Source organism: Lytechinus pictus, unplaced genomic scaffold (genome assembly GCF_037042905.1).
Source record: "Lytechinus pictus isolate F3 Inbred unplaced genomic scaffold, Lp3.0 scaffold_19, whole genome shotgun sequence".
Lineage (NCBI taxonomy): Eukaryota > Metazoa > Echinodermata > Echinoidea > Temnopleuroida > Toxopneustidae > Lytechinus > Lytechinus pictus.
In genome coordinates, this window is record NW_026974140.1 from 2,566,204 (window position 1) to 2,594,002 (window position 27,799).

At 35.6% G+C, this 27,799-nt stretch overlaps 1 protein-coding gene across 5 annotated transcripts in view; it reads right to left on the bottom strand.

Annotated features, from left to right (window-relative positions):
• The window catches only part of LOC129261200 (kynurenine/alpha-aminoadipate aminotransferase, mitochondrial-like), a 56,135-nt gene that overhangs the window by 11,656 nt on the left and 16,680 nt on the right, over nt 1-27,799 (bottom strand). For 4 of the 5 annotated variants that reach the window (XR_010296738.1, XR_010296737.1, XM_064114555.1 and 1 more), the window contains exons 2-8: nt 22,721-22,820; nt 21,883-21,951; nt 20,769-20,898; nt 18,821-18,895; nt 14,063-14,178; nt 7,455-7,614; nt 775-857 (exon numbers count right to left, since the gene is read on the bottom strand). Coding sequence is in view for 2 of the 5 variants with exons in the window: in XM_064114555.1 (XP_063970625.1) it covers nt 775-857; nt 7,455-7,614; nt 14,063-14,178; nt 18,821-18,895; nt 20,769-20,898; nt 21,883-21,951; nt 22,721-22,820 (733 nt within the window). In the remaining 3 variants the exon portion in view is untranslated. The remainder of the gene's footprint in view (nt 1-774; nt 858-7,454; nt 7,615-14,062; nt 14,179-18,820; nt 18,896-20,768; nt 20,899-21,882; nt 21,952-22,720; nt 22,821-27,799) is intronic. The other variant, XR_010296739.1, reaches the window with a different exon arrangement.

A 27,799-nucleotide genomic window follows, 5' to 3' on the forward strand; every position in this document is an offset into this window, starting at 1 on the left:
TCTCCCAGCGGGCCCTGCTATTATTATTACCAGGCTAAGCTAGGCTACCAATTCAGGTGCACACAGCTTTTTGAGGAATTATTTTTATAATCTTATCACTCTATTATTTTATCACTCTATTGAGTATTACATTTTACATTTAATCATGTATTCATATTCGTTTTTATTTCAATATTTGAATCATTAAAACAGTTACTGATATTTGATGTAATACACTATACTTTACACTTATACAGGGTGGGTTATCTCAACAAACCTAATGACAACATCGTATCCCTTATATAACATCACACCTTTGCATCAGGGTTTTTCTTAACCTTATTTCAATATATTACTAAACTTGTGTCAAAGAGAAACAAATCTGCTGATTTTGTGTTTCCTTAATATTAAAACAGGTAATCTTACCCTTAGCGGCTTTATCACCATGAAAACTTTCAGTAACCAGGCTAATTTCAATGCAAAGCAGCCATTAGATAATGTACAGCTATGATGAGATTAAGTTCCCTCATCATGAATCAATAATTTATAGCCGTATTGAGCTTAAAATACGAGGCAAAACATAACAAAAGTTTAATTATTTCACATATGTATGCTTATAAATTTATTTGAGTTTTCTCATCCAATCTTCAGCTGGTTTGATGAGTTACCTAGGTCATCACTTCATGAAGCTTGTCAGTACTGACAAATAAACATTCTCTGCCAGTTACCATAGTAACAATGAGAGACCACTCAGACCAAAGATTTAGCATCACAATAAAGGTCCTTTAAACTCACCCTGCAGAAATTATTTTGGCAAAAGAATCAAATCTGAGAACCCTCCCGTCATCGTCCATGGAAAGAAAACTTGGACTCCTCTCCTGTCAAGAGAAGAGTAAGACAGGAGTAATTTGAATGCAGTGGAGTTACTGTGGTTCAGTGGTAAAGACGCCTGACCAGACTCTTGAAAGTCCGCGGTTCGATCCCTGGCTAAGGCCTCTTTGCCCATTAGCAAATAATTGTCATTGCACTTTTATCCTACATTCAAGTAAATGAGTGTTGCTAAGGCGAGCACATCATACAACCGCCTGTAACACGGAAAATTGAGTTATTGGTCAAGCAAGAGAAGTGGAAGGTGGCGACTTCAACTTTGACCTTCTGACCTCAAAATCACTAGAATTCCTGGGATTAATGCTAGTATCATACACACCAAATTATATGAGCCTAGGTTAAGTTAAACTAAAGTTATCGCGTTTACGAGGACTTCAAAAGGGTAAGATGAAAACATGTAATTGTGACCTTTGACCTTTTGACCTCAAACTCAATTGGCTTTCTGGGATCCATGTTAGCATCATAAACACCAAATTATATGAGCCTAGGTTAAGTTAAACTGAAGTTATCGCGTTTACAAGGAAAGGTAACAGACGGACGGACAGACGGGCAGATGGACGGACACCAAACTTGATACCATGATACTTGGGATCCATGCGAGTATCATACTCACCAAATTATATGAGCCTAGATTAAGTTAAACTAAAGTTATCTATTGCGTTTACAAGGACTTCAGGAGGGAAAGATAATAACATGTCACTGTGACCTTGACCTCTGACCTCAAAATCAAATAGGCTTCCTGGGATCCATGCTAGTATCATACCATGGACCTACTAGCAGGTCCATGATCATACACACAAAATTATATAAGCCTAGGTTAAATCAAACTGAAGTTATCGCGTTTACAAGTAAAGTTAACAGACGGACAGACAGACGGACGGACGGACAGATAGACGGACACCGAGCGTGATACCATATTTCCCGAATTATAGTACGGGCGTATAAAAATTATGCAAGGGAAACCACTATTGGATGATTTCAAGTACGGTGTTGAAATCTGGTGTTGGTGTTGTGACAACACCAACACCAGTAACAACACCTTACTTGAAATCATGATGGTGTTGGGATTGACCTCAGAAAATATGACATATTTCCAGCAGTTCGTGTCGAGCGCTGGTGTTGAATTTCGTCTGCTGAACCAAGCATCACAGCTGGTGTTGATGATGTACATGTATGTGTAATTCCCCCATTCACCAACACCAAACCTTAGGGATTGGGAAAGTTATGATTTCAAGTTCGGTGTTGGTGTTGTTGATTTGAAGCCCTAGAACAAATGACAAACAAGATGAAAACTCCCCGTAAAATTAGATTTTTACAGTTAAGATTGGTGTAAATCATTAAAGCCTTTAACAATTTAATATACAATAATAATTACTCTTTTGGATTCTTGAAGTGATTTTAGCCTTTGCATTTTGTACAATGAGATTTTACTGTAATTTCTCCGATTTCACTTTCGTCGTCGAAAAGTTCTCGCGTAAAGTTGAGATAATCAGCAGCGCAGCGGCGTGACGTCATAGGCTATCGATAGCACTATCGCTATCGTTCCTCTGAACCCAGCTCGGTTCAGCAGCTTTTTCACGCTCTCAACACCAACACCAAACTCGAAATCACCCTTCGTGGTGTTTACAGACAGGTAGTCAGTCTATACAGGTGATTACTATAAAAGCAGGGCCCATTGCATAATATACATAGTGGCGCCCTTTCCTCATGGCTGCACTCTTCATCGCTCTCCACTTTTGCTATATATTTCACCGTTTTATGCGTACTTGCTGATCAAGTTTCAGTGTTTGAGATGGTATGCTACTTTCTTGTAATATCCAAGTCATCTATTGAAGTTTGGACTGAATCTTGTCGTTAAAATGGACTGTAATTTGAAAAACTTGTTTTCATTGAGAAGTTCAATTTTTTGTCCTTGCATGGTATGTACAGTATATAGGCCTAGATGTACATTATACACCCTTGCCGTGATTGTACTTATCCTGTGTTCATACACCATGACAAGGATTAACTACTCTCGCGAAGAGCTGTTGAGTATTGGACAGAGCGTTTCTTCTCAATGTCATGGTCGTCTAATGCCATTCTCTCGCGATGAATGGGATCTATTGAAAACTTGGGACATCGCCCCTAAAACTAAAAGGGGTACTCGAGGTGGACGTGTGAAAACGTTTTGGATTGAAACTCCTACTCATCCAAGTGATCATTATGTCCGTCGGCGATCTCCTGTTGGATTCCCTCGTCCTTCTAATAAGCAAAGCTATTCACAATATTGGCGTTTGGAATGCTCGTTCCATGTCAAATAAGACTACAAGTATATGTGATATGATTATGGACAATGAATTGGATGTCCTAGTCCTGACAGAATCTTGGTTATCAGGAAACCAAAGAGATGATCTGGTTATCGGTGATATCAAGTCCACACTTCCGAATTATAACCTTCTGCATTGCCCTCGCCTTGAATCCAAAGGAGGTGGGATCTGCATTTTGTATCGCTCTTCGGTGAAAGTGACCTTGAATAGTAGGACTGATTTTAAAAGTTTTGAACTCATGGATGTTACTATCCGATTCTCCATAGGATCAGTTTTGAAATGCTATGCAGTATACAGGCCTCCACCTTCAGCACGCAACAAGTTCACCTTTAGTATGTTCCTGAAGGAGTTTCTTACCCTTCTTGAGACTGCAGGAATTTCAGAAAATATGCCCATAATTCTTGGTGATTTCAACATCCACATTGACGATGTGAACGACTCCCAGGCCAAGTCCTTCATATACTCCATCGATTCGTTGGGCTTCTTTCAACATGTGAATGGGCCGACCCATCGGGGTGGTCACACGTTGGACTTGATCCTGACAAGAAGAATAGACGATATCATTTCATCTGTTCGTATAATGTCTGGGTATCCTTCCGATCATTCAGCCATCATTGCTGACGTGAATCTTGCAGCGCCCAAGAACCCAAAGAAACTTGTGCAGTATAGACAACTTCGGAACATTGATATTGCTGCCTTTACAGAAGATATTCGTAATTCTTCTTTAGCAACGTCTACACCGGGACACTCTTCTGAAGCGGTTGGTATCTACAACGAAACCCTGAGTCAACTCATCGACAAACATGCGCCGATGAAGAGCAAGACTATCACAATTAGACCTTCTGCTCCATGGTACACAGAGGAGTTGAGAGAGGCTAAGAGAATCCGATGCCAGGCAGAACGGCAAATGAAGAGTTCTGGTCTTTCCATCGACAGACAGCTGTATCAGCAAAGTTGTTTGGCTTATAACACGACGTTACAGGAAGCCAAATCTATGTACTTCAATGCTGAGATTACAGAGGCAGACACCAAAGAGCTCTTCCGTATTGTTAAAAGACTCACGTCTCCTTCTAGCCAGGAAACTTTCTTACCTGAGCATCGGAATGATGTGGCACTGGCCAATGAATTTGGCAACTACTTCAATGGCAAAATTGCTAGCATTGTGTCTGGAGTTCAGTCTTCTGCAGCATGCTCTCGGTTTCCGCCAGCTGCCAGTCGAGCTCCTGACCTGGAACCAGGCAAATGTTTCTCAGCATTTAAACCAGTTTCTTTGAATCAAGTGAAGAAACTCGTTGAGTCACTCAAGCCTAAATCTTGCAGCCTGGATCCGTTGCCAACGTGGCTTGTAAAAATCTGTCTAGACGACCTTCTGCCTATCATTATGTTAACAATTAATTTCTCCCTCATGTCTGGCGAAGTCCCTGAAGCACTGAAGACCTCAATCATAACACCTCTCCTGAAGAAGTCATCACTCGACAGGAACGACTTCAAGAATTACAGACCAATCGCCAACCTCCCATTCCTTGGCAAGGTTTTAGAGAGGATTGTGTCCATGCAGCTTAGGTCTCACCTGGAGTCCAATGACTTGTTTCCAGCAAACCAGTCGGCTTACCGGCACCATCATTCGACTGAAACAGCCTTGTTAAAGGTTGCAAACGATCTCTTGTTAGCAGCTGACAGTGGACTTGAAGCATGTCTGGTACTATTAGACTTCTCGTCTGCATTCGACTGCCTGGATCACAAAACACTCTTCAAGCGACTTGAAACCACTTACGGCATAAATGGATCTGCGCTTGAGTGGATTAAGTCTTATCTGTGTGATCGTCTCCAGAAAGTAACAGTAAGGGGTTCTTTGTCACAGACATTCCCTCTCCGATGGGGTGTCCCACAAGGGTCGGTTGTAGGCCCTTTGCTTTTCACCCTCTACACTGGTCCTCTTTGCGATGTGATTGCTTCCCATCATGGCATACATCACGTTATGTATGCTGATGATACCCAGCTGTATCTTGTTATGAGAGCAGATGACGACGACAGAAATGGTGCCATATTTAGACTAACAGAGTGTTTACGTGATATCAAGTCTTGGTCCGTAACCAACAACTTGAAGCTCAACGAAGCAAAGACTGAAATGCTGCATATATCATCCCGGTTCAGGCAGCAGCGTGATGATCTCTCTCCCCTTGCTCTGTCTGGAATGTGCGTTCAGAATTCGGATTTTGTCTGTGATCTCGGTGTGACCTTAGACAATCACCTTTCTCTTGCACAACACATCCGCAACAAGTGCAGGACTGCTTCTTGGGGTATAGCTAGAATTGGCCGAATCCGCAAGTACCTCAACACTACATCTACTGAAAAGCTCATCCATGCATTTGTTTCTTCCCATCTGGATTACTTTAATAGCCTCCTAGCCGGTCTTCCCCAATCCCATATTGCTCCCCTCCAACGGATCCAGAATACAGCAGCCAGATTGGTTACCCGGACTAAAAAACATGAACACATCACCCCAATCCTGAATTCTCTACATTGGTTACCAGTTCAGCAACGCATTGTCTACAAAATTCTCCTTCTAGTCTACAAGTGTATCCATAATCAAGCTCCCTCTTATCTACAGAACCTCGTCTCCCTCCGATCCTCATCAGTTTCATCCGCATCCAGACGTCTCCGCTCCCACACCACTGCACATCTTCAACTGCTGCCCGGACCAAGAACTAAAACCAACTACGGTGACAGATCCTTCTCAGTTATTGCCCCGAAGCTCTGGAACAATCTCCCCATTAATGTACGTGAGGCATCATCGTTAGAACTGTTTAAGTCCCTCCTTAAAACCCACCTCTTTTAATAAGTTTCACTTGCCTATTTTTTGCTTCTTTTATTCTGTATGAAATTATCACCCTTAGTTAATTGGCATTATCATATTGTGTTCAGATTTTTTAAGTCGGATTGTAAGCTTAGTTATTAGGATTATATAGATTTACATACATGATTATCGACCCGTTATATTTAAGATGTGTATTCACCGATTATCTCTTTATTTGTACGTATAATTAATTTTTCGTAATTTTGTTTTCACTGTCAGTTCCTTTGTTGTTCTTTTTCTAAGATATCTTGTATTTCCCCCTTCTTACTTAGCGCTTTGAAACTTTTGTATAAAGCGCTCTATAAATTTTGTATATTATTATTATTATTATATATTATTATACAAATACACCAGGCTTTGAGTAAGTATAGCGGGAATTATTCATCCGAGGTTGGACTGGCATTACTATTTTTTCCCGAGGGTCGAAGCCCTGAGGGAAAAAATAGTGATTATGCCAGTACAACCGAGGATGAATAATTCCCTCTATACTTTCGAAATAAAGGCCTGGTATAATTGTTTTATATCCTACTCTGATAATAATAGTAAATAAAGAGGCTTTAATAGGAGGAAATTATAATTTGTTAACAAATTTTCGGCATTACTCCTATTTGTTTAAGATCAGTCAGCTCGATCTGTAATGAAAATCATAAGTCAGAAAAAATGGGATTCGAACCTGCCATCTACTGCTTTCCGGGCAGCGACTTAACCACCAGGCTATTCTGGTTCACGGCTAAGCCACGATGAACTGGAATTCAAATACCCTCGATCCTCTTCTTTCTGACTATGCAAATGCCGTCCGCCGTGGACAATAGATAGTAAATAAAGAGGCTTTAATAGGAGGAAATTATAATTTGTTAACAAATTTTCGGCATTACTCCTATTTGTTTAAGATCAGTAAGCTCGATCTGTAATGAAAATTTGATAAGATATAGAAATAGATCTTGATAATCTAGTTCTTGTACTCTTAGTTCATCCTTTTTTAAATCTGAATCAAACCAGCTGCGCTGACTGACCTACTTTTCCTGAAGCGCTTAGCTACGCGCTCAGTGCGCGGAACGCGTATTAGTGCTTGCGCCATCATGATCTGTGATGTCAATGATGGAATAGTCGACTATTCCATCATTGACGTCATGGAATAGCACATTTTCTTCGGTGGGCGTTTCATTTTCGACATCATCGCAAAATAGTGAGAATATGTTTGATCACATGATGCTATTTAAACCAATCAGCATACAGGATTTAATTTATGTAGGATATAAAATTTACTATTACCGTAACTTTGCCATCCTATTGTAACTTCCGTGGAATCCTTGATTCTGATTGGATGTTGAGCGTTATTACCATTGGATGGCAAAGTTACTTTAATAGTAGCTTTTATGCAACAGGGCCCTGGTCTGATTATGAATACAATCTCCCATACATACCTCACCAAATTGCAAGAAATAATAGGCATCATCTTCAAGGATTAGTAGATCATACTTTCTGGCCAGCTCATAAATTCTTTTTCTCCTTTCCAGTGTAACACAGCTACCAGTGGGATTGTCTCCATTAGGAACCAAATAAAGCACCCTTGGTATATCGGACCTAACATTAGGAGATGAGGTAGAAACATTTGGTGTTACAACAACAGCACAAAAATAGAGACACACTGTGTTTTTATTTCCACTCCACATAGTATGAAACCAATTTTATTTATGGCATGTATAAAACTAAGTAAATGTCACCTATTTTTCAAAAGTCACACTCACAATTTTATTTTTCTTTTGTGAGGACAAATGACAATGTGACATCTATGTCACATTTTAATCTGTTGGAAACTCAGCCCGCATATGTGGACTGGAATCTATGGCAAACATGTGCTATAGCAAGATCATTCAGTCTGCAATAGATTTATCATACCCCTGAGGGTAAAGGAGCTAAGGAGAAAACTGGTAGACTTCTGGGGCCCGTTGCATAAAACTTTTTACCTAAGAAAACTCAGGTTGTGTTTACCGGAGTTTTTGCCCTGTGTTAAAGTCAATGGCAGAAATCACACTAACCTTAGTTTTCAGTTTTTACCAGAGTTTTCTCAGGTAAAAAGTTTTATGCAACAGGCCCCTGATGTGCATGACAAATGGGAGATTTGTCTGTAACTTGTCACTATCCACTGACCAGCTGCCTATTCAAGATAGAAATAAATTGTGATCCCATTTTTCAAACAGCCATTACTTTCTCCTCCCTTGTTCAATTATTGTTTATTCTTTTAAACTTTCACAACTATGTTTTTCTTATTTACCTTCTTTCACAAATATTATTTAATTACAGACGTTAGTTTCCCTTTAATAATAAAGGGGCGGTTACACCAGGTAGGTGTTTCATAAAGGTGTTCGTAAGATACGAATGACTTTAGGCATGACTGGTGATCCTTTCTTGTGCTATGTGATAGGCCTATATCTCTATGTAGCTGACTTATGTATATGAACATGTTCCATTCGTTCGTAAAGTTGTGCGTAACTTACGAACAGCTTCATGAAACACCCACCTGAATGTTTTAGCAAGCATATGCCAACGCATGCAGGCTATGGCAAGCAACTTTCTCTTAACATACCATTTCTTGACTTGGTATCATGAATTGCCTTTTTTTAAACACAGATGATTCTTCATATAACATATATGAATTTAATACTGATATTTTGTGTTGTCAACCGAATGCAATATATATGATATAAAGAATGGAAAAATTATTATCAAGAAAAAGGATTAAAGGAGAAACATGGTGGTTATACAATCTGTCTGCACAAGATGACTGCTAATCGATGTATGATGGCCCCAGAAGTTTAATTTACTAATGTTTGTTCAACCTCTTTATAAGCCCTCTGTCAAAAATAACTTAAAGGGGAATCCAACCCAAATAAAAACTTGTTTTTATAAGAAAAAGAAAAATCAGACAAGTTGATAGGTAAAAGTTTGAACAATATTGGACAAACAACAAGAAAGTTATGAATTTTTAAAAGTTGTAAATATTGGTAATCACTATACCCATGGAGACTTCGAATTGGCCGCATATGGGATGTCATAGCGATGTAAGGCAAGGACTACTCTTCCATGTACTCCAATACATATTATGGCTAAAATGTCATTTTTCCCAAAAGTCTTATTTCAAATTATATTTTTCTTTCATGATGACATAAAACAATATACTACCTGGGTTATATTTAGATTACTGCCCCAGGGGAATGGGTACTTAGAAGAAAACCACAAATCCCTGATAATAAAGTACATGGCCTATGGGAAAGTTGTCCTTGCCCCTTGTCATAATTTACTTACCCAGTTGCCAATTTGAAATCTACATAGTATTAGTGATCTCAATTTTAAAGCAGCTATAACTTTCTTATTGCTTGTCCAATTTCTTTCAAACTTTCACCATTCTGTTTAATTTATTTTTCTCCTTCCCAACACATCATTCAATGGCCAAGGCTGGATTCCCCTTTAAAACTAAAACCTGATACCAAATCATGATCACACAGGTTAAAAAAGCTCAAATAATGACTGCTTTTTTAACATCTATACACAACAAAAAAAGTAAGTCCCCCCTTAATCAAATTGCTGTAACTTTTGAATGGAATTATTTTGAGATATGATATTTCGTAGATGGTTTTCTACACTCATTAAGCAACTCCTGAGGAAAAATGAAATTGATCGGTTGAGTCATGCATATGAGTAATTAAAGATTGAATTAAAAATGACCATTTTTGAAAGTCACAAGAGTCGTTTTTCAGATTGTGTACATACAAAGTTGGGCAAAAATTGTTTTTAGGTGAATTTCATGGTGTTAATGCTGTTTTACTATCCATCATTTAGCCACTCCACACACAATTTTGATATCGTATGTTTATGGTTAAAGGGGAATTCAATCCAAATAAAAACTTGTTTTTATAATAAAAAGAAAAATCAGACAAGTTGATAGGTGAAAGTTTGAACAATATTGGACAAACAACAAGAAAGTTATGATTTTTTTAAGGTTGTAAATATTGGTAATCACTATACCCATGGAGACTTCAAATTGGCCGCATATGGGATGTCATAGTGATGTAAGGCAAGGACTACTTTTCCATGTACTCTAATACATATTATGGCTAAATGTCATTTTCCCCAAAAGTTTCATTTCAAATTATATTTTTCTTTCATGAGGACATAAAACAATATACTACCTTGGTTATATTTAGATTACTGCCCAAGGGGAATGGGTACTTAGGAGAAAACCAAAAATCCCTGATAATAAAGTGCATGGCCTATGGGAAAGTTGTCCTTGCCCCTTGTCATAGTTTACTTACCCAGTTGCCAATTTGAAATCTACATACTATTAGTGATCTCAATTTTAAAGCAGCTATAACTTTCTTATTGCTTGTCCAATTTCTTTCAAACTTTCACCATTCTGTTAAATTTATTTTTCTTCTTCCCAACACAACATTTTATGACCAAGGCTGGATTCCCCTTTAAGTGAGCACAATGTATTGTGACGATAGGGGATTACAGTAGTATCCTCTACAACTTGTTAGATCATGTTAAAAATTTAAAAATGTTGGTGGCTCCCCCTATTATAGACCCCTCCCCCATTCTAAAATTCTGGATCCATCACTGATTTGTCCATAAAATTCAACTGATCCTGAGAAATTGTTAGGAAAATAATGCATTTATGCAGTATAAAGAGTATTCATTCCCAAGTTTTCGAATGTGCTCGCTCAACCATGAAAATGTCAAAATTTCGGAAAGTGTGTGGTGATAGAAATGATGGATGATAAAAACAACAGTGATTAAGTCACATTTGAAACCGAATTTGCCCCCAATATTTACTTTATTACCCTTTAAAATGAGTCTGTGACATGAAAATACCCCTTTTCCCCTTTGAGGCATGCTCACTCATCCATAAATAAACAAATCGATTTCATATTTGCACAGAATTCTGCCCATAGGTTGATAAACATTACTGCCAAATGACATTGCTAAAGACAGCCTTGAAAAAAAAGTTCCACCATATTGAATAAGGGGTTCCTTATTCTTAAACATATGCACCCATAATGTACACAATGTGTATGAGAGAGGAAGTCCAAATTTTAACATACATATGTGAAATGAGGGTTTGTTTCATGGATGGTTTTTGTTAATTCTGCCAACAGTTATTTCATGAAACTTCGCACATGGCTTCAGAGTAGCACTATCCAAAAGGCGCGCATACAAAAATAACCATTTGATACGGCACAAAGTGGGGCCAAGGCCTTGAACTTTCTTCTCATTCGCATAATTTTCAAATATTGTGTGCTCACTGATGCATTAGACATCAGGAATTTCTTAAAAATCAAATCAAATGAACTATGCAAGGAGGTTTGTGACAGATATCCATAGTTAGCAATTGCATTTTTTCCAATAGGTTACACTATTCAATCAACAAACACTGAACAATTAAAACAATCTTTTTTTGTGAGTACCCCTCTGGCTTGGAACCATCTCCCACCTGACACAGTGAACAGCACATCACTAGAGGTGTTCAAGTCAAAGATCGAAAAGAGCTACCTACGATACGACTAAATATCACCGTGCCCTCTCTCACCCGCTGCATTCATACCAATTGGTCCAGCAGTGTACACATCCAGATCCAGATCCAGATCCAATAACGTAAAAAAGAGCTAATCACATTCCACATGTTCATTCAAGCGTGAATATTTAATTAAACACGTTTAAATCATTGAAGCATGTTAACTGGTCATGAACATCACGAAAAAGTTGAGAAAAGATCATTTTCAGTTACCAAAATTAAACAATACTTGCCTATGGTATTTGAAAATCGTATTTTTGAACCGTGAAATGATGAATATTGTTTAAGATACTCTTCCCAAAAATAATTGTCATCATATTCTATCATTTTTATCGATAGAAATGTGTAAAAAATTCTTTTATAGCAAATTTGGACTTGTGTTTATTCAACCGTGAAATTTAGCCAAATATGTTGTATCGTCTTTTAGAAAGTACCTTCTACAAGTCTTCTGACTATTTTTTCATGATGAGAATGTGGAATTCGTTCCAATGAAGTGGAATCAAAGTCATGATATTTGGCTTGTGACTTTTGAAAAGTGACATTTTTGCCTTCTGGCGGTGCTCACTGAAGCATGACGTAAAATAGGTCCATAACATTTACTCAGAGGGTAGCTTATAAAATTACCTACACGCTCATGTAAAAATATATTAAAAACTTGCATTGGTTCGGAAATTATTGATGTTTGTTTAAGGGGGACTTACTTTTTTTGTTGTGTATATATGTAAGCTTGATTCCAATTTGTTACTGCATGGTTTGAGCCCTAAATTAATGATATGAAACAGAAGACTTGTTTATTCAAAACAGTTGCTCATTTATGCTTGAAATCTTAGCGTTGTATGTCTAGTGGTGAGGGCAGTGGATTCATGATTGTGGAATTGTGAGTTTGAATCCCAGCTCAGCCATTATCCCCACTTTAACCAAATAGGCCATAAAGTAATGTCTGTCCTCTATCTACATGAGGTCAGCCACTAAAACTGATTAACTTAGACGTACATGTAAAATGTTTCCTATGTAACATAACAGTTTATAGATATGCGTTAATACGGTGGAAAGTTTCACTGCTGAGTTCTTACGAGAGTTATTTCAACAGAAACAGAAAAAAGCAACAAGCCCAAATTAATCACCATCTTTAAAAAAAATCATTATATAACTATCTCTTATACAAACATGCTAAAATTAAGCATAATTATTAATACTAACTTGGTTTTAGTGTCAAGCCAGTTTCATGACCAATTCTGTAAGAAAATCTTTGTCTTCAATGCTCACATACAGAAAAAAACGATAACTAATTTAGACATAAATTAAACTAAAAGATCTCTTGAATATTATTTCATTTGCCTTTATCAGTATCATATTACATAACTACATCAATAACCTCCAACAAACTAACCTTGCCATAGAAACTGGATATTCTTTTCTCAGAAGTACATATTTCCTCATTGCTACAAATTAATTATCATCTGAAATATGACAACCTTGCTCTCAGATTACCTACCATTACATAAAATTATCATAATCATGATTTTTTTGTAAAATATTAATGTATCTCTCAGAATACCTAACTTTTATATGAAATTCTTATTATGGTAATTTGATGAAACATATTAACCTCTGCAGTTTCTATCAGCACTTCATAACACATTAACCTCAACTTTAATAATGAAAACAATCTGACAATACCGAGTCAAAAAGTTGTCTTACTTCTTTAAGACTGAATATCGGTATGATCCTGATTCTTTTTCTGTTCTTAATTTTTGTTAATATATCATTTTTTCTTTGTTCTGATGAGCTATATATACATCCTAGCTTTGTAGATTAAGTGTAGTGGATGAGCGGAGAAGTATAATTTGACATTGGACTATGAGCTCTGATACTCAAATTCTACTACTCTTGGTACAAATACCACATTGACACTGACGTCTTTGGCAAGACATTTTTCTTCAATTGCCACTCTCCATCCAGGATTCAATGGGTACCTGACATGCTTGAGTATTGATCACTTTGGTAGTATGATTTTGACAAGGGTAATATCGAAGTGCTACGAGTATCATAAAATGTGATGAATGCAAAGATGGGTCATTATTATTATTATTCATAATACATTATATTTTCTAGTGTCATATGAAGAATTATGAAATAAACAGGAGTGAAATCCATTTGGCCGTAGTGAATGACAAAATTGATGAAGCTTGCTATGGCCGATATGATACTGATTTGATAGTCCCATTTATTATCTCCTTTCTTCACTGCTATGTTTCTGTACCTACCCCTCCACCCCCCCCCCCTTTCAACCATTTTCAAACATTTCTCATCTAATCTGCAATTTTCATATTTTGCTAAATCATTTATTCCCCTCTTTCTACCCCCTTCCTCTCCAGCTCTTTCTCTCCCTCTCTTTCTCTCCCGCTCACTCTCCACCCCCTTCTCTATCTCTCCCACTCTTTTCTTATCTTTTCTTACCCCTCTTTCTTGCTATCTTCGGGATCCCATCTTGATAGAACCTGTTCTAGATGATCTGGATTCAAACCGCCACCGTCTACATTAACATGAATAATGTCTGCCCCAAGTGGTTCCATCTGCATTTGAACACAACACGTGAAATAATTATGTGAAAGCTATCTCCTTCTTGAAATCGGAATATAAATCTAGTGTTTTATTAGTTGTAGTTAGATCAATTACCATTTGTGAAAAAATAAATTACATTTGGTAGTTTGGTCCACCAACTTACAATGCACACCCTATTCACATATTTAAGAATATGCAGATTCTGCACATACTGTGCCCTATATCATATGGTATTTAATAGTGACTTTTGCTTATTTTTTTTTACAAAAAAAAAGGAAAATGATGTAATCACTGAAATCATTAAGTTGGAAATGTGAAAGAAATAACAAATTCATTGATTTTCATGTAAATAATGAATTCTGAACTTTGAAACATGATCTCTTGCAATCTCTTAAAAAAAAAAAAAATGCAACAATGACAAAAAGATACTCTTGTTACAATTTTCAAGAATAGTAACACCTGATAAAATATACAAATAGTATACTTTCAAAAATTCATTTGCATGGTGGGATAAGAAGGTCATCATAATTGGAAACTGAAAAAAATACCTTTTATAGACTGTTAGTAAGTAAATGGTAACCAAAATGTATAACTCTCAAGTTTTTGCCTCAAAACATATTAAGCTTTCACAGTAGACAGGGGCACATTGCAAAAAAAGTTGCAATAAAAAACAAATACAAAAATCAAATGCAACCTGATTTTCAACTTATACAATTATTTGGGACTTGTGATTGACTATTTAGTTGAAATTAATGCAACTCTTGTTGCAATGGGCCGAAGAAGAAGTGCATCACAAGGTCATCACTAAATAAATGTAAAATTGCAATATGTTAACAATCTGTAGAAATCTACAAGTATGGATGCCAAAGTAGACTTGTTTGTATAGTTTCACTTTCATTTTTTTTTTTCAATATTAAGATCACAGAAATAACAAAGAAAGTCTTGTTACTTAAGAAATATTCCAATCCAATCCAACAAGAATTTGATAAGAAAATCACTGGATATCTGATTCCATGCCATCTCAAAAACAAATTAGATCAAAAGTGGTCAAAGACAAGACAAAGACAAGAGTAATCACTCATCCTCTTTCCATTTCTCTATCCTAAGTGGTGACCACAATGTCCTTAAACTCTCAAGTCTAAATATAACATTAATCAAAACACTTATGAGCTTTCACATGCAACATAAATGCATTACAATGGCCAATTAGCCAATCCAGAGGGTGGCACAACATAATGCTCCTGCAACCTTTGCTCCGGTCTTAATATCTCAGAGGGCATAGGATTAGAGCTGGGATTGTAATAGAGTTTTTGGTTCAGAATAATGCAAATTATACATGTATAAGGATTAGGGTTTTGGAGGCTAAGATTAAGATTTGGATTAATTTGCAGATTATCTATCCGAGCAATTGTCACTAGAGCTTATGTCATGGAACCATCTAGAGATACACTCTGAGCATGGATATATGAAGGTCATTTGTATTGCTCCCTCCTGATGTAGCCATTGTGTGGAAGCATGCAAAGCTATCATGGGGCCACTCTTATATCTGATTTGCACCTATCGTAACTTTGCCAATATTGTAATGGATCAGCAGCCAATCACAATCAAAGTTTCAATGATAGTATACAACAACAACAAATTACAAGAGTTTTTATTAAACAAGCCCCTGCGTATTGAAAACATCCACAAGGGTAATATCATTACAAGCAACTTTGAAATTGAACAAAACTCACTTTGTCTATAAAACTATCACCTGGTCTAAAACCACTCTGTCTATATATTATCAAAATAGTTTAATCCCACTTTGTTTAAATTTTCACCCAGTCTAAACCCATTTTGTCTGAAGTATCACTTGGTCTAAATATAATATGTCTAATCACCACTTTGTCTAATCCAACTTCGTCTAAATTACCATTTGATCTCATCCGGTAAGCTGCACATATATGACTAGATCCGTGTAATGAATTCAAACTATCTTTATAGTTTACATTGAAAGTGTACTTCACATAAATTACCGTCATCCAAATACCATCATACAGACTTAATCTTTCAAATAATGTTCAAGAGTCTCATCTGAAGAGACTCATTAGAAACAATCAAAGTTGTTACACTTGGCAAGATCTTCATTGACAAGAGAGGCAATAACCACACAAATAAAGTTGAAATATAAGGTTAACTTAATAATAAAAATAATTAATAACAAAATAATAAAATTAAATAACAGGCAGTGAAACTGAACAGTTTCTTTTTCAGTAGAAATACATATGCATCCAGGCAACATATAATTTATTACTCGAATTTATCAATTAAAACAACTTTTAATATATTTCATATAACATAGTATTATCCAATTTTTTTAGATTTAATTTTATTAAGTCAAAGCATGAAATAAAACATGAGGATACCTCCTATGATTATGTTGGAAACATGACTTCAAATATAGAATTTGCATCCCACTCAAGAATATATTTCCATTCTCTAATTCATCATAAAGACAAAAACAAAAATAAATAACTTTAGAAAGAACAGCATATTTGGTATAAACATAAAGTCAATGATTCCTAATTTCTTTTAAACCACTGTTTTCCCTGATATTCCCTGGTGTATTTTAATGATGCTTTCATGTGTACCAATGCAATAAAAGTTGAATTTCATGGTTGTTGGATTCTAAGATTCAAGCATAGACTGTCCAATATTAACATACTTGTTAGCTTGCACAGTATGTAGATATAATTTTGGCTTAAATTACAAATACAATTACTACACCTACTATGTCTGAGTCGTCTACGACTAATACTACTACTACAACAACTGCTACTACTAGTACTACTACTACTACTACTACGACTACTACGACTACTACGACTACTACTGCTACTACTACTTCTACTACTACTACTACTACTATTACTGGCACTTCAACTTTCCTATACTACTACTACTTCTACTACTACAACTACTATTACTGCTACAACTTTCTTATACTACTACTTCTACTACTTCTACTACTACTACTACTACTACTACTATTACTACTACTACTGCTACTTTTTACTACTACTTCTACTGCTACTTCTACAACTACTACTACTACTACCACTACTACCACTACTACTACTACTAGTACTACTACTGCTACTACTACTTCTACTACTACTATTACTGCTACAACTTTCCTATACTACTACATGTACTTCTACTACTACTACTACTACTACTACTACTACTATTACTACTACTACTACTACTTCTTACTACTACTTCTACTGCTACTTCTACAACTACTACTACTACTACCACTACTACTACTACTACTACTAGTACTACTACTGCTACTACTGCTACTACTACTTCTACTACTACTATTACTGCTACAACTTTCCTATACTACTACTTCTACTACTACTTCTTCTACTACTACTACTACTACTACTTCTACTACTATTACTGCTACAACTTTCCTATACTACTACTTCTACTACTACTACTACTACTACTACTACTACTACTACTACTACTACTACTACTACTACTACTACTACTACTACTACTACTACTTACTACTTACTACTACTTCTACTGCTACTTCTACTACTACTACTATTACTACTACTACTACTACTACTACTACTACTACTACTACTACTACTACTACTACTACTACTACTACTACTACTACTACTACTACTACTACTTACTACTTACTACTACTTCTACTGCTACTTCTACTACTACTTCTACTACTACTATTACTACTACTACTACTACTACTACTTCTACTGCTACTTCTACTACTACTTCTACTACTACTATTACTACTACTACTACTACTACTACTACTACTACTACTACTACTTCTACTACTACTACTACTACTACTAGTACTACTACTACTATTATTACTACTACTATTACTGCTACAACTACTACTACTACTACTACTACTGCTGCTCCTGCTATAACTTTCCTATACTGATACTTCTAACAAGAGATACAACTGCTCAGGCCTTAGCTTACATATTTTCAGAGCAAGGTAAGTTATCTTTTTTTACAGCACAAATGGGGAAAAGAAAAAAAATACATGTACCCAATGCCACTGAAAGAGGCATTGAGAACAATCACTCAAAAAAGGCATCCATGGCCATGAATTTCAATCTGACTTCTACTTCTACTAATATGCTTTTCACACTGCATTTCCTTATAAACCTCATACTATCCTTAACCCCATACTATTTTTTTTTATTCACACTGTCTATCTTAACCCCATACTATTTGCCTAGCCGGGATTAACGCCTGAACCCCGGACAAGTATCACACAGCTCATGAATATTGATGATTTTACCATACAGAGCGCGATTAACGTGCAATTTTGACTTGTGATTGGTTAATGCTTAGCCCCACTTCTCCTTAGCCCATTTTCGTTTCACACTGCATCTTTTAGCAACGCAATTGCGTTGCAAGCACAAGAAGCCGGCTAACCCTGATTTTTTTGCAGTGCCAGATAGTACTATTTACTGTGCTAGCCCACTTTGCTAAAATGTAGTGTGAAAACGAAGTGGGCTAAGCTAAGACCCCCCTTAGCCCCACCAATTTCCTGGGGTTAATGAAAAAAAGTGCAGTGTGAAAAGCATATAAATTATATCAAATGCTTACCATTGCTATAGCACCTGAATATAAGGGTACACCAGCTAACACCTTATCCCCTCTTGATATAAGTGCTTCACATGCCTGTATATAAAGAAAAGATATTATAGTTACTCAGAAATTAAGGACTTGGCTCTAATGAACCACTTATCTTCTAAACATTTCTTTATCATTTTCAGCAATTTTAAGAGTAGCCATTATTTATCTCTATGGCAATATATGGTTTCTAAGAACACTCAACCGTCATAGCACGTATCACAATTAACAGCCATTTAAACAATAATGATCTTTTGTATGTGAAATGATATTATTTGCATACATCTTCACAAAATGTGTGCTGGAGCAGAAAAAGAAGGAGATGAAAGGATGAAAAAAAGCAAGAAGAAGGAAGAAATGAATAATGAGTGGATTCCTTTATACCATTCATCACAATTAACTCTTAATTGCACAATAATCTTTTAAGTGCACTTCTTTCAACAATTAATGTCACAAAAGACAAATAAAGTACAGTAAATCTTCAGGTGATTGTCAGCAGGCGCAAAACAGTGAGTATGTCTCTCATTGTGACATCACATGACTGTGGAATTACAAGTTTTTGTGGAATTCTAAGTACACATTTTATGGCATGAGTGTGATCTTACCAAAGACTGTTTCATGAAGCATATTGTCAGTGATTTCTCACTGACAAATTACCCTTGAGCCAATCAGGTGCAAGGATTTCAGTAGCTTATAACAATTTAGTCAGTGAAAATTAATGACCATTCATTTCATGATAGGCTTCCCAGGGGCCTGTTTCATAACATTTGTTATAATAAGAAATTTGCATTAACAGTTTAAAGGTACTGTAATCCTTCAATCTGATTGGTTGACAGTAGATTTGTTACAAATTTTGTTACTATATTCATGAAATGGGACCCAGATGTTTAAAGCCCAGCCCTCATACAAGTTGATGTACAGTGCGTATCAAAAAAAAGTTTACACTTAGAAAAAATCCTATAAAATCATACATTTGTAATATCCTGAAGATTTTTCCACTTTTTAACATTGGTACAGATCCATTCAAGCAAATGATGATATAACTGTCGAAAAATATTTCCGCTTTCGGTGAGCACCACTTACTTTTGAAAAGTGAGTGAAAGATGATTTGCGCAGAACTTTGAAATAGTTATGCGAATAAAAGTAGACCTTAATCATGAAGAACACGTGGAATTTAGCTAGTAAAATTGATTTGAAGATATCTTTTACCTTTTTTAACTTGTTTCCTTCCCCAAAACACTTCAAAATGTGCATTGCGCCCCAACCCCACTCCCCCACATACCGAGGCCGTTGTGACGTTATTTGCTTTACACTGAGCTGTGATTTACATGAAATGGTTTAGGATTGATTTTTATTTTGATAAACATTGTCAAGCTTGGGAAAAGTGTGAAGAAACAACTATTAAATGAAAAATGAAATGTTAACCCACTTTAAATGATAAAAACTTAGTAAAAAAGATGCTGGAGATGTCTGATATAAACTTTTGTTCAGATTAAGTTATTTCCTCAGATCCAGCTGACACAAAAAGGATAAAGGTTGTGCTTATTAAGTGTTAAAATTTCAATTCGGGTGGCAAAATTGTTACAAAATGCTTGAATGTATCCGTTTTATTTCAATTGACTAAAAGTGCAAGGGAAAATGTATGAGAAATGTTTCGCAGGGTAAGTTTGATTTCGCCCTTTCCTCTTGACACAGCGTGAAAACAAGCATTTCTGCGCAAACAGATTTCTGCGAGCTTTACGAAAATGGACAGTGCTCACTCAAGTGTAACATTCTGTCAAAACTTTTACTTTCATTGGATAGATGAGACCCAAACCCAAGATTACATGTGAAAAAATTACCCACATGTTGTATATTTTTAAATTCCCAAGGCTTTTTCAAAGTGTAAACTTTTTTTGATATGCACTGTAGATGTACATACCATACAGAGCCCATGCTGGCTTCCTGCTGTAATTGCCATTTCAAGTTTGCTGCCATCTGTTCTACTTTGTGTTGGAGGATTGTGCATTTTAACTTGGAGGGCCATCAGCCAGTCACGGAGGTCACCATAACTGTATTAATGAATATTTATCATATATTAAGTTTCTTATATTCATCTTCTGGTTTTCACCTGTTAACATTACAACCATAATTCAGGGGCTACACTCACTCTTTTCAGAGTATTATTTCCTTTCTTTGTTTTCTAGTTCACATTACATGGTTTGGACCAATCACCAGAAGCAGAATGTACCAGAACAGAAGAAAAAGAGAAGAAAAAATGGTTTTACTTCATTTTGATTTAAACCAATGACTGGTCTAAAGTATGATTAAGTTAAGATCAAAGTGTATATGCTCAACACTTGTCTAGATTAAACCTAATTTGTGAACATTATCATTATTATTATAAAGTGTACATGCTAGATGTAGTAAGCCACAACACTTGTCTAGATCAAACCTACTTTGTGAATTCCATCCTAATAACATTTTCAATAAAGATGAAAAGATTAATATTCCTGATATTTCATATAATGGTTTATTTCATGTAGTCAGAAAGAACAGGAATGGAATACTGTATTTATCACAACTCAAGTAAAAGGCAGTAATTTACTATTAACTATTAATTAACTGTTGCCAGTTCCAGTTGTATACTCTTAATTCATATGGTTCTGTTTATATTCTTATACTGACCTGGATGGAGGTAAAGGGATGTGGGAAGGAAGACCTGTGGGTCATGGTAATTCAGTTAACCTTTTCCAAACCCAGGCAGCCACTTCATCTCTATTCCAAGTCCTTTGTATTATGTCACATAATTTATGATCCATTGTTTATGTAATTTGAATTGTATAATTCATGTATTTTGAAATGCCGAATAAATAAAAATAATAACTGTATTTTAATATTAATCAATCCCAACATGATAAAACAGAAACAGAAATTGTCACTCAATCATACCTCAGGTTTTTTTTTTTTTTGATTTACCAAGAATTTATTGTAATTATTCATCAAGTAAAAAAAACAATAAAGATTTTAAAGATATGAAAACCAAACCAACCTACCCTGAAGTGACACCATACTGTTGTGCTACTTTCATTTCTTCAGATGACATTTGAAGTTCAGTACCATCCCTAAAAGAGAGTATAAAAGGCAACTGACCAATCAGCAAGTATCAATAATAGGGTATGTTTTTTCTGTTAACCTCAATTTTTTAAAGCCATTGTAGAACCCTCTAATTCCCATAGACTTTGTACACGAACCACTTTTTTAATAGTATTTGAATCACTGACAATAATTACCCAGATTCTAGAGAATACTGATACTGTATAACATAAATTGGAATAGTATACCAAAAGACGATACCCACCACACTCCTTTAAGGGAATGAATAATAAAATAAACAAAGACTTTGGTATTTTTTCACTATGGATAACAAGTACATCTGTACCAAAAAACATTGAGAATGTAGTTAAATATTATTTTGAAAGTATGTGATACAGTGCAAATTCAGATGTTATTAACATTAAAAGAAGAGAAACAGAGCAAGCATTCAAAATGGTGAAAGTGTGTTATGTCCAGAATTGATTATCAATTATTTCAAATGCGTATTATTAGTAGATAACATTATTTAGTAATTATACATCTGTTGTTTGAGTTGGGGTTTTGTTCATTTAATGAAAAGCCCTTCTTTGATTCTTTTTTTTTTATTGAATGTCAGTCTGAGATCTTAAAAATATCTCTAATAAAATATTTCTAATAACTTCTAGAAGTAAAGTTAGGTGAAAAACTAATGTCCTTTTGCAGAACTTTTGGAATAGAATTTTTCTATTTCCTGATTCATATAATAACTGCATATCATAATCTTAAAAATTATATAAAATGACAAAGATGAAAACTAACTTGAGTGTAATGCTTGACTTCTCAAAGGGAAACATGTCCACATTAGGTATACCTGCTGCAAGCGAGATCAAGGTGGGAGGCCCTGTCATCAACAATTCAGCTGCATCAGCAAGCAGGAAGAAAAGGTGTAAATTGATTAAAGCTTTATATTATACTTGACAAAAGTTAAATGTCTGGATGAAGAAGTTTTAGGATACACCATGCAGGTAAAATAGTCAAGAAAGGACTGCTTTTTAATATTTTGGTGAAGATTGGCATAAGTTCTGTATAAGAAATTTCATTAAAGCGATTCTTCCTATGGACATATCAAACAGTTATTTTCAGAACTTTTACCAAAAGATAACTAACAATCCTCTTCAGGGACACCTTGCCTACATGCTGCGTCCATTCTTCTTCATCCAGTCTTTCCAGCATGCAAACCTATGAAGCCCATGAAATAATTATGTCCATTTCATTTTATATACTGCACATCCATTGCCAGCTGGTCTACAACCACTGTCTACAGTTCTTTCCCTTTGGTCTCATCCCATGAACATGGTCTAATTCCTCTATAAACCATTTGGTCCAATTGCCACTTACCGGTAACCCATTTACCATTTTACCAATTTATCATTTACCAATTATTCACATCAATTAGTCTACAGATGAACTTTGACAAAGCACACAAAATAGATAAAGAGGACATAAGACCATCTGGGTATCAGACCAAATGACTTATGTATATACCACATACATGTATCAGACCAAATGACTTATGTACTACAGTATATACCACATACATGTATCAGACCAAATGATTGTTGAACCAAATGGATTACACCAAATTGATGGTAGACTATAAGCAATGACGATCTAGGAATTAGACTATCTGCTATTAGACCAAGCGATACAAATCCAAACATTTATTTCAGAAAACTGCTCTTTCTTCTTAATGGATTTTATATAAGTAAATTTATAGAGCGCAGAAACTATTCCATAATGTATTCTATTGCGATTTATAGGACTCCAAAAATGCTTGTTGTTAATTAAAGTGGTTAAGAGATTACGTAAATACAATTATCAAAAGGCCCATTTGTAATCCAGGGATGAAGTGGAGATAGAGTTGAAAAATTTTGTTTGGTTCTATGCATCTCCAATATCTCAGACATTATATTCCTGTAGGAACCACTGCATTAGAGTTCTTATTGCAATGGATGGAACATAACATTTGTCAGGAATATAGATGAAACCTAGCACTTCATAGAAGTGTATACCTGTTCTAGATGTCTGGTGTAAAACATGGGTTTGATTATTAGAATACCACCCATTGACTTGAACTTTACAAACTGATGTCATTGTTATGTTAATGAGGCATAGTTAATTAGCACTGTTCCAAAGGTATCTCAAGCATGTGTATTATTATGTTGAATTCTAAGTGACTATAACTTTAACAGATCTTGTGTTTTTCTAGTAACCACGTTACCGCTCTCACTTGTCCTTATGTATGTTTGCATATTTAAGTAGTATTTCTTCACCCCCCCTCCATCATTTATTGTTTTCACAATTGATCAATTATGTCCTCTCGTTTATGCTATTGTTCTTCTTCTTCTTGTTGTTTTTCCACCTCTAAACTTGCTCTTTTGTTTCTTTTTCTTTTTGTTCTTTTTCTCCTCACTTTTATTTTTCCTATATTTTCTCATCATCCTTCATCTCTTGTGTAATCTTGTATTCAATCTTTTTATTGTTGTTATTTCACACAATTTGTATAATTTTCTCATCTTTTTTTACTAATATTGATTCTATAACTTTCTATTTTTTGTTTTGGTTCTGCAATTTGTTGTCATTGACTTTAATGTCAGATTGTACATATTTTGTCCTGTGAATTTTTTAAAAATCTTATGTTATGTAATAATTGTTGCTTTGTCGTATTTTGTTTTGTTTTGTTATATTGTACACTATATTATTTCTTTTTAGTTTCAATCTTTTATATTGTAAAAACTTTTTGTAATTCGGCTTTGTGCTGTGATTGAAGTTTTTATTTTAATAAACCATTTTGAATAATTGAGTTGAATTGAAATTAATCTTTATACTGATTTACTACTATCTACTTATTGTTATGTTTGTAATCAAGTCTGACCTGGCTCAAGGATCTAACTAACCTTGATATAATTCCAACCTAGCAACACCCCAAGAGAATGTTTAAAATATAACAAGGCAAACAAAAAGTTCATCACTCACACTTTTTCTTAGTGGCGAAGTAAAATTGATAGTGGGGGGCACATGCAAGAGGTGATTTCTAAACTATCTTGACCCTTTCTATATTACCGGCAGGCGCGTAGCCAGGGGGGGGGCGGTCGCCCCCCCCCAAACGTCCCCAAAAAGAAAAAAAAAGAAGGGAAAAAAGAGAGGAGAAAAGGAAAAGGGAAGGGAGGAAAGGGAAGAAAGGTAGCTTTGTGTTGTTTTTTTCTTTTTATTCTTTTTTTTTTTCTCAAAAGAGAAACTCCTTCACTCTTGCTCTAAATATATATATGAATTTTGCTTCCGCACTGCGCGCAGTTAAATGACAATACTGAAGTTCTCCATTGTTTCCCAACACTGTTTTTCCACCTCAGCTATATGTGTTTCTTGCCAGTTAAAGTTCAAATGTATACATTAGGGCATGGAATTAGAGTAAGGTTAGGCCGAAGTATATGAAGTTATCTTTTTATTAATTGATCGCGCAACTTCTGTTCGGGTCGGCTCCGGGCGTGTAAAATCTTTATATCAATTTCTGCCGTCACCTCCATAAAGTCAACTTCTCCCGCTTTTCAGCTCATTACTAAACAACCATAATTTCGGGGCAAACAGGTTCCTAATTTTAAAAGAGGAAGGTATAAAATTTGTGTCGTATTAAATAAAAAAGTACAATATTTTTTATCAAATTCTATTAAACTTCATGTCATTTCCCTGCACATTCATCTCCTGTCCTGTTTTGCGCCCTCAGTTTGAAATTTTGAATGACACTTAAGTTTCTTTATAATTCAAATTGAAGCGCTTCAGGATAAGTCAAAGAAATTAGGCATCCTTTTTTATATAATTTCAATATAAATCACAGAAGTTTCAACTTTTGGCGCACTATTTTCCTTGTAATGAAGTTCAATAATCTTAGAAAATCAATTGAATTAGAGGCGATGGGGTATTAGAGATATCTGCATTTGATGAAAGAGTTTCATTGCTCTGCGCGGGGAGGAATATCTTCCTCCCGGCATATACACTTCTTCTCCTCTGTTTTGCGAGTTAAATATGTGCACTGTCGCTAAATTGGTTGTAATCAAATCTGATCTTTCCAAGGGAAGTATTCAATATATCATTGAGAATACCCTTTTCTCTGGACCCTTTTCATGGCCAAAAAAATTGATAAAAGGCTTCAGCACCCACCCCCTAGGGAGCGCGCTTTGCTCGCTCTGTAAGTGTTGGCACCAGGCCCCCGAAGCTCCGCCATTTTGTTGGCGACATTTGGGCAAATCCTAAGCCCCCATTTGCATATACATGAATAATTCATCAGTTCGCTGCTCCACACATCCCAATAGACTCTTTATATGACGAAGCAGAAAGTGGAGATCAGCGTCACGCATGCGCATTGAGCGAGGTCAACTTTGCGTTAATTATTCATGAAATTTAATATATTCATCACGTGATTAATCTACTTCTTACTACTATTGACCAATCAGCGTTCTTCACTACAATGAGTCATCATGCATGCATCGTTTTTCAATCCGTGCATAGAATTAGAATGCAGTTTACATGCAACGTACACTAGCACCGCAGCTTGACACTTTTCTTAATCTTGTTTAACCTGGAGATGGGGGGGGGGGGTGAATCAGCCTGTTTTTATCTTCTTTTTAACATCGGTGTAAATGAAAGGGGAAGATATTTACGAACTAGTTTATTTCACAATAACAATATACGCCAATATAAATAATAACAATGTATTTCAGTTTGAACGTTTCACTTACTGGTTTTGTAATTTGGTTCTTTCATTTAAAAAAAATACGACCTTTCTCTGCTGTTCTCCAGATCAGAATCACTAGAGGCATGTTTCACATCGCAGTGTATGTTAGTAATGATATAGTAAAAACAATTCTGAATCCAAAATTTCTGTAGAAAATAGGATTGGATTTAATTAGAACCTATTTATTTTCTGTAATTAATTAATAGTGTGTTTTTTACACTAAGCCTTTCCAATTATTGATAATGATCATTTAATTCTTTTTTGCAGGGGGGGGGGGTAATCTAATTTCTTTGTGTTCACTATTTTTAAGAGCACAGATAAGTGACATGTCATTACCAAACTTCATCAGTTTCAGGCAGGGCGGATCTAGGATTTTTCCAAAGGGGGTACATTTTCTCAAGGAAAAATTTGAAAAGCAAAAAAAAGGGGGGGTCTTTACTTTCAGAAGGGGGACACACTTTACATTACAATTTTTAATTGAGCCTGTCAAATGGGGGGGGGGCGCACTGATCGGCTTTGCCCCCCCCCCCCCACACACACACTCTGATTGGCCTAATTTTTGTCTTTAAAAGTCATCTCTATTCATCTTATTCCTCTTCCCCACTCTTTATAAATTGTTTCTCCCTCATTTATCCCCGCCTCCTCTAAAAATAAATAAAGAATAAAATGGCCCTTTATGGTTTCTCCTTGTGGGTAAATTGTCAATTGGCTCTGTCCACTCTCTTGTGCACCCTATGCCCCTTCACATTATCATTATAATACATTATCTATTCTTTTAATCTCTCTTTGCCATATCGCACTCTCATTATTAAACCACACACACAACTCTTTCTCTTATATTTTCCACCTCTCAGCTCTTCTCGCAATTCATTAAAAAAAGAAAATACACTGGGTGATTCGTAGCACAATTTAGTTCTTCCTTCCTCCAAAACCTAATGTGAGTTTACAAAAATAATCCAAATCACATTAATAGCTCAACATCAAGTGAGATGAATCTATGAATCAATTTGATTGTAATTTTGGTGCTGTGATGATGATGTAAAACTTGTAAGACGCCACACCAAAAGTTCAACAGCAAACTTGAAATCACCCATGTATCTTTCTCATTT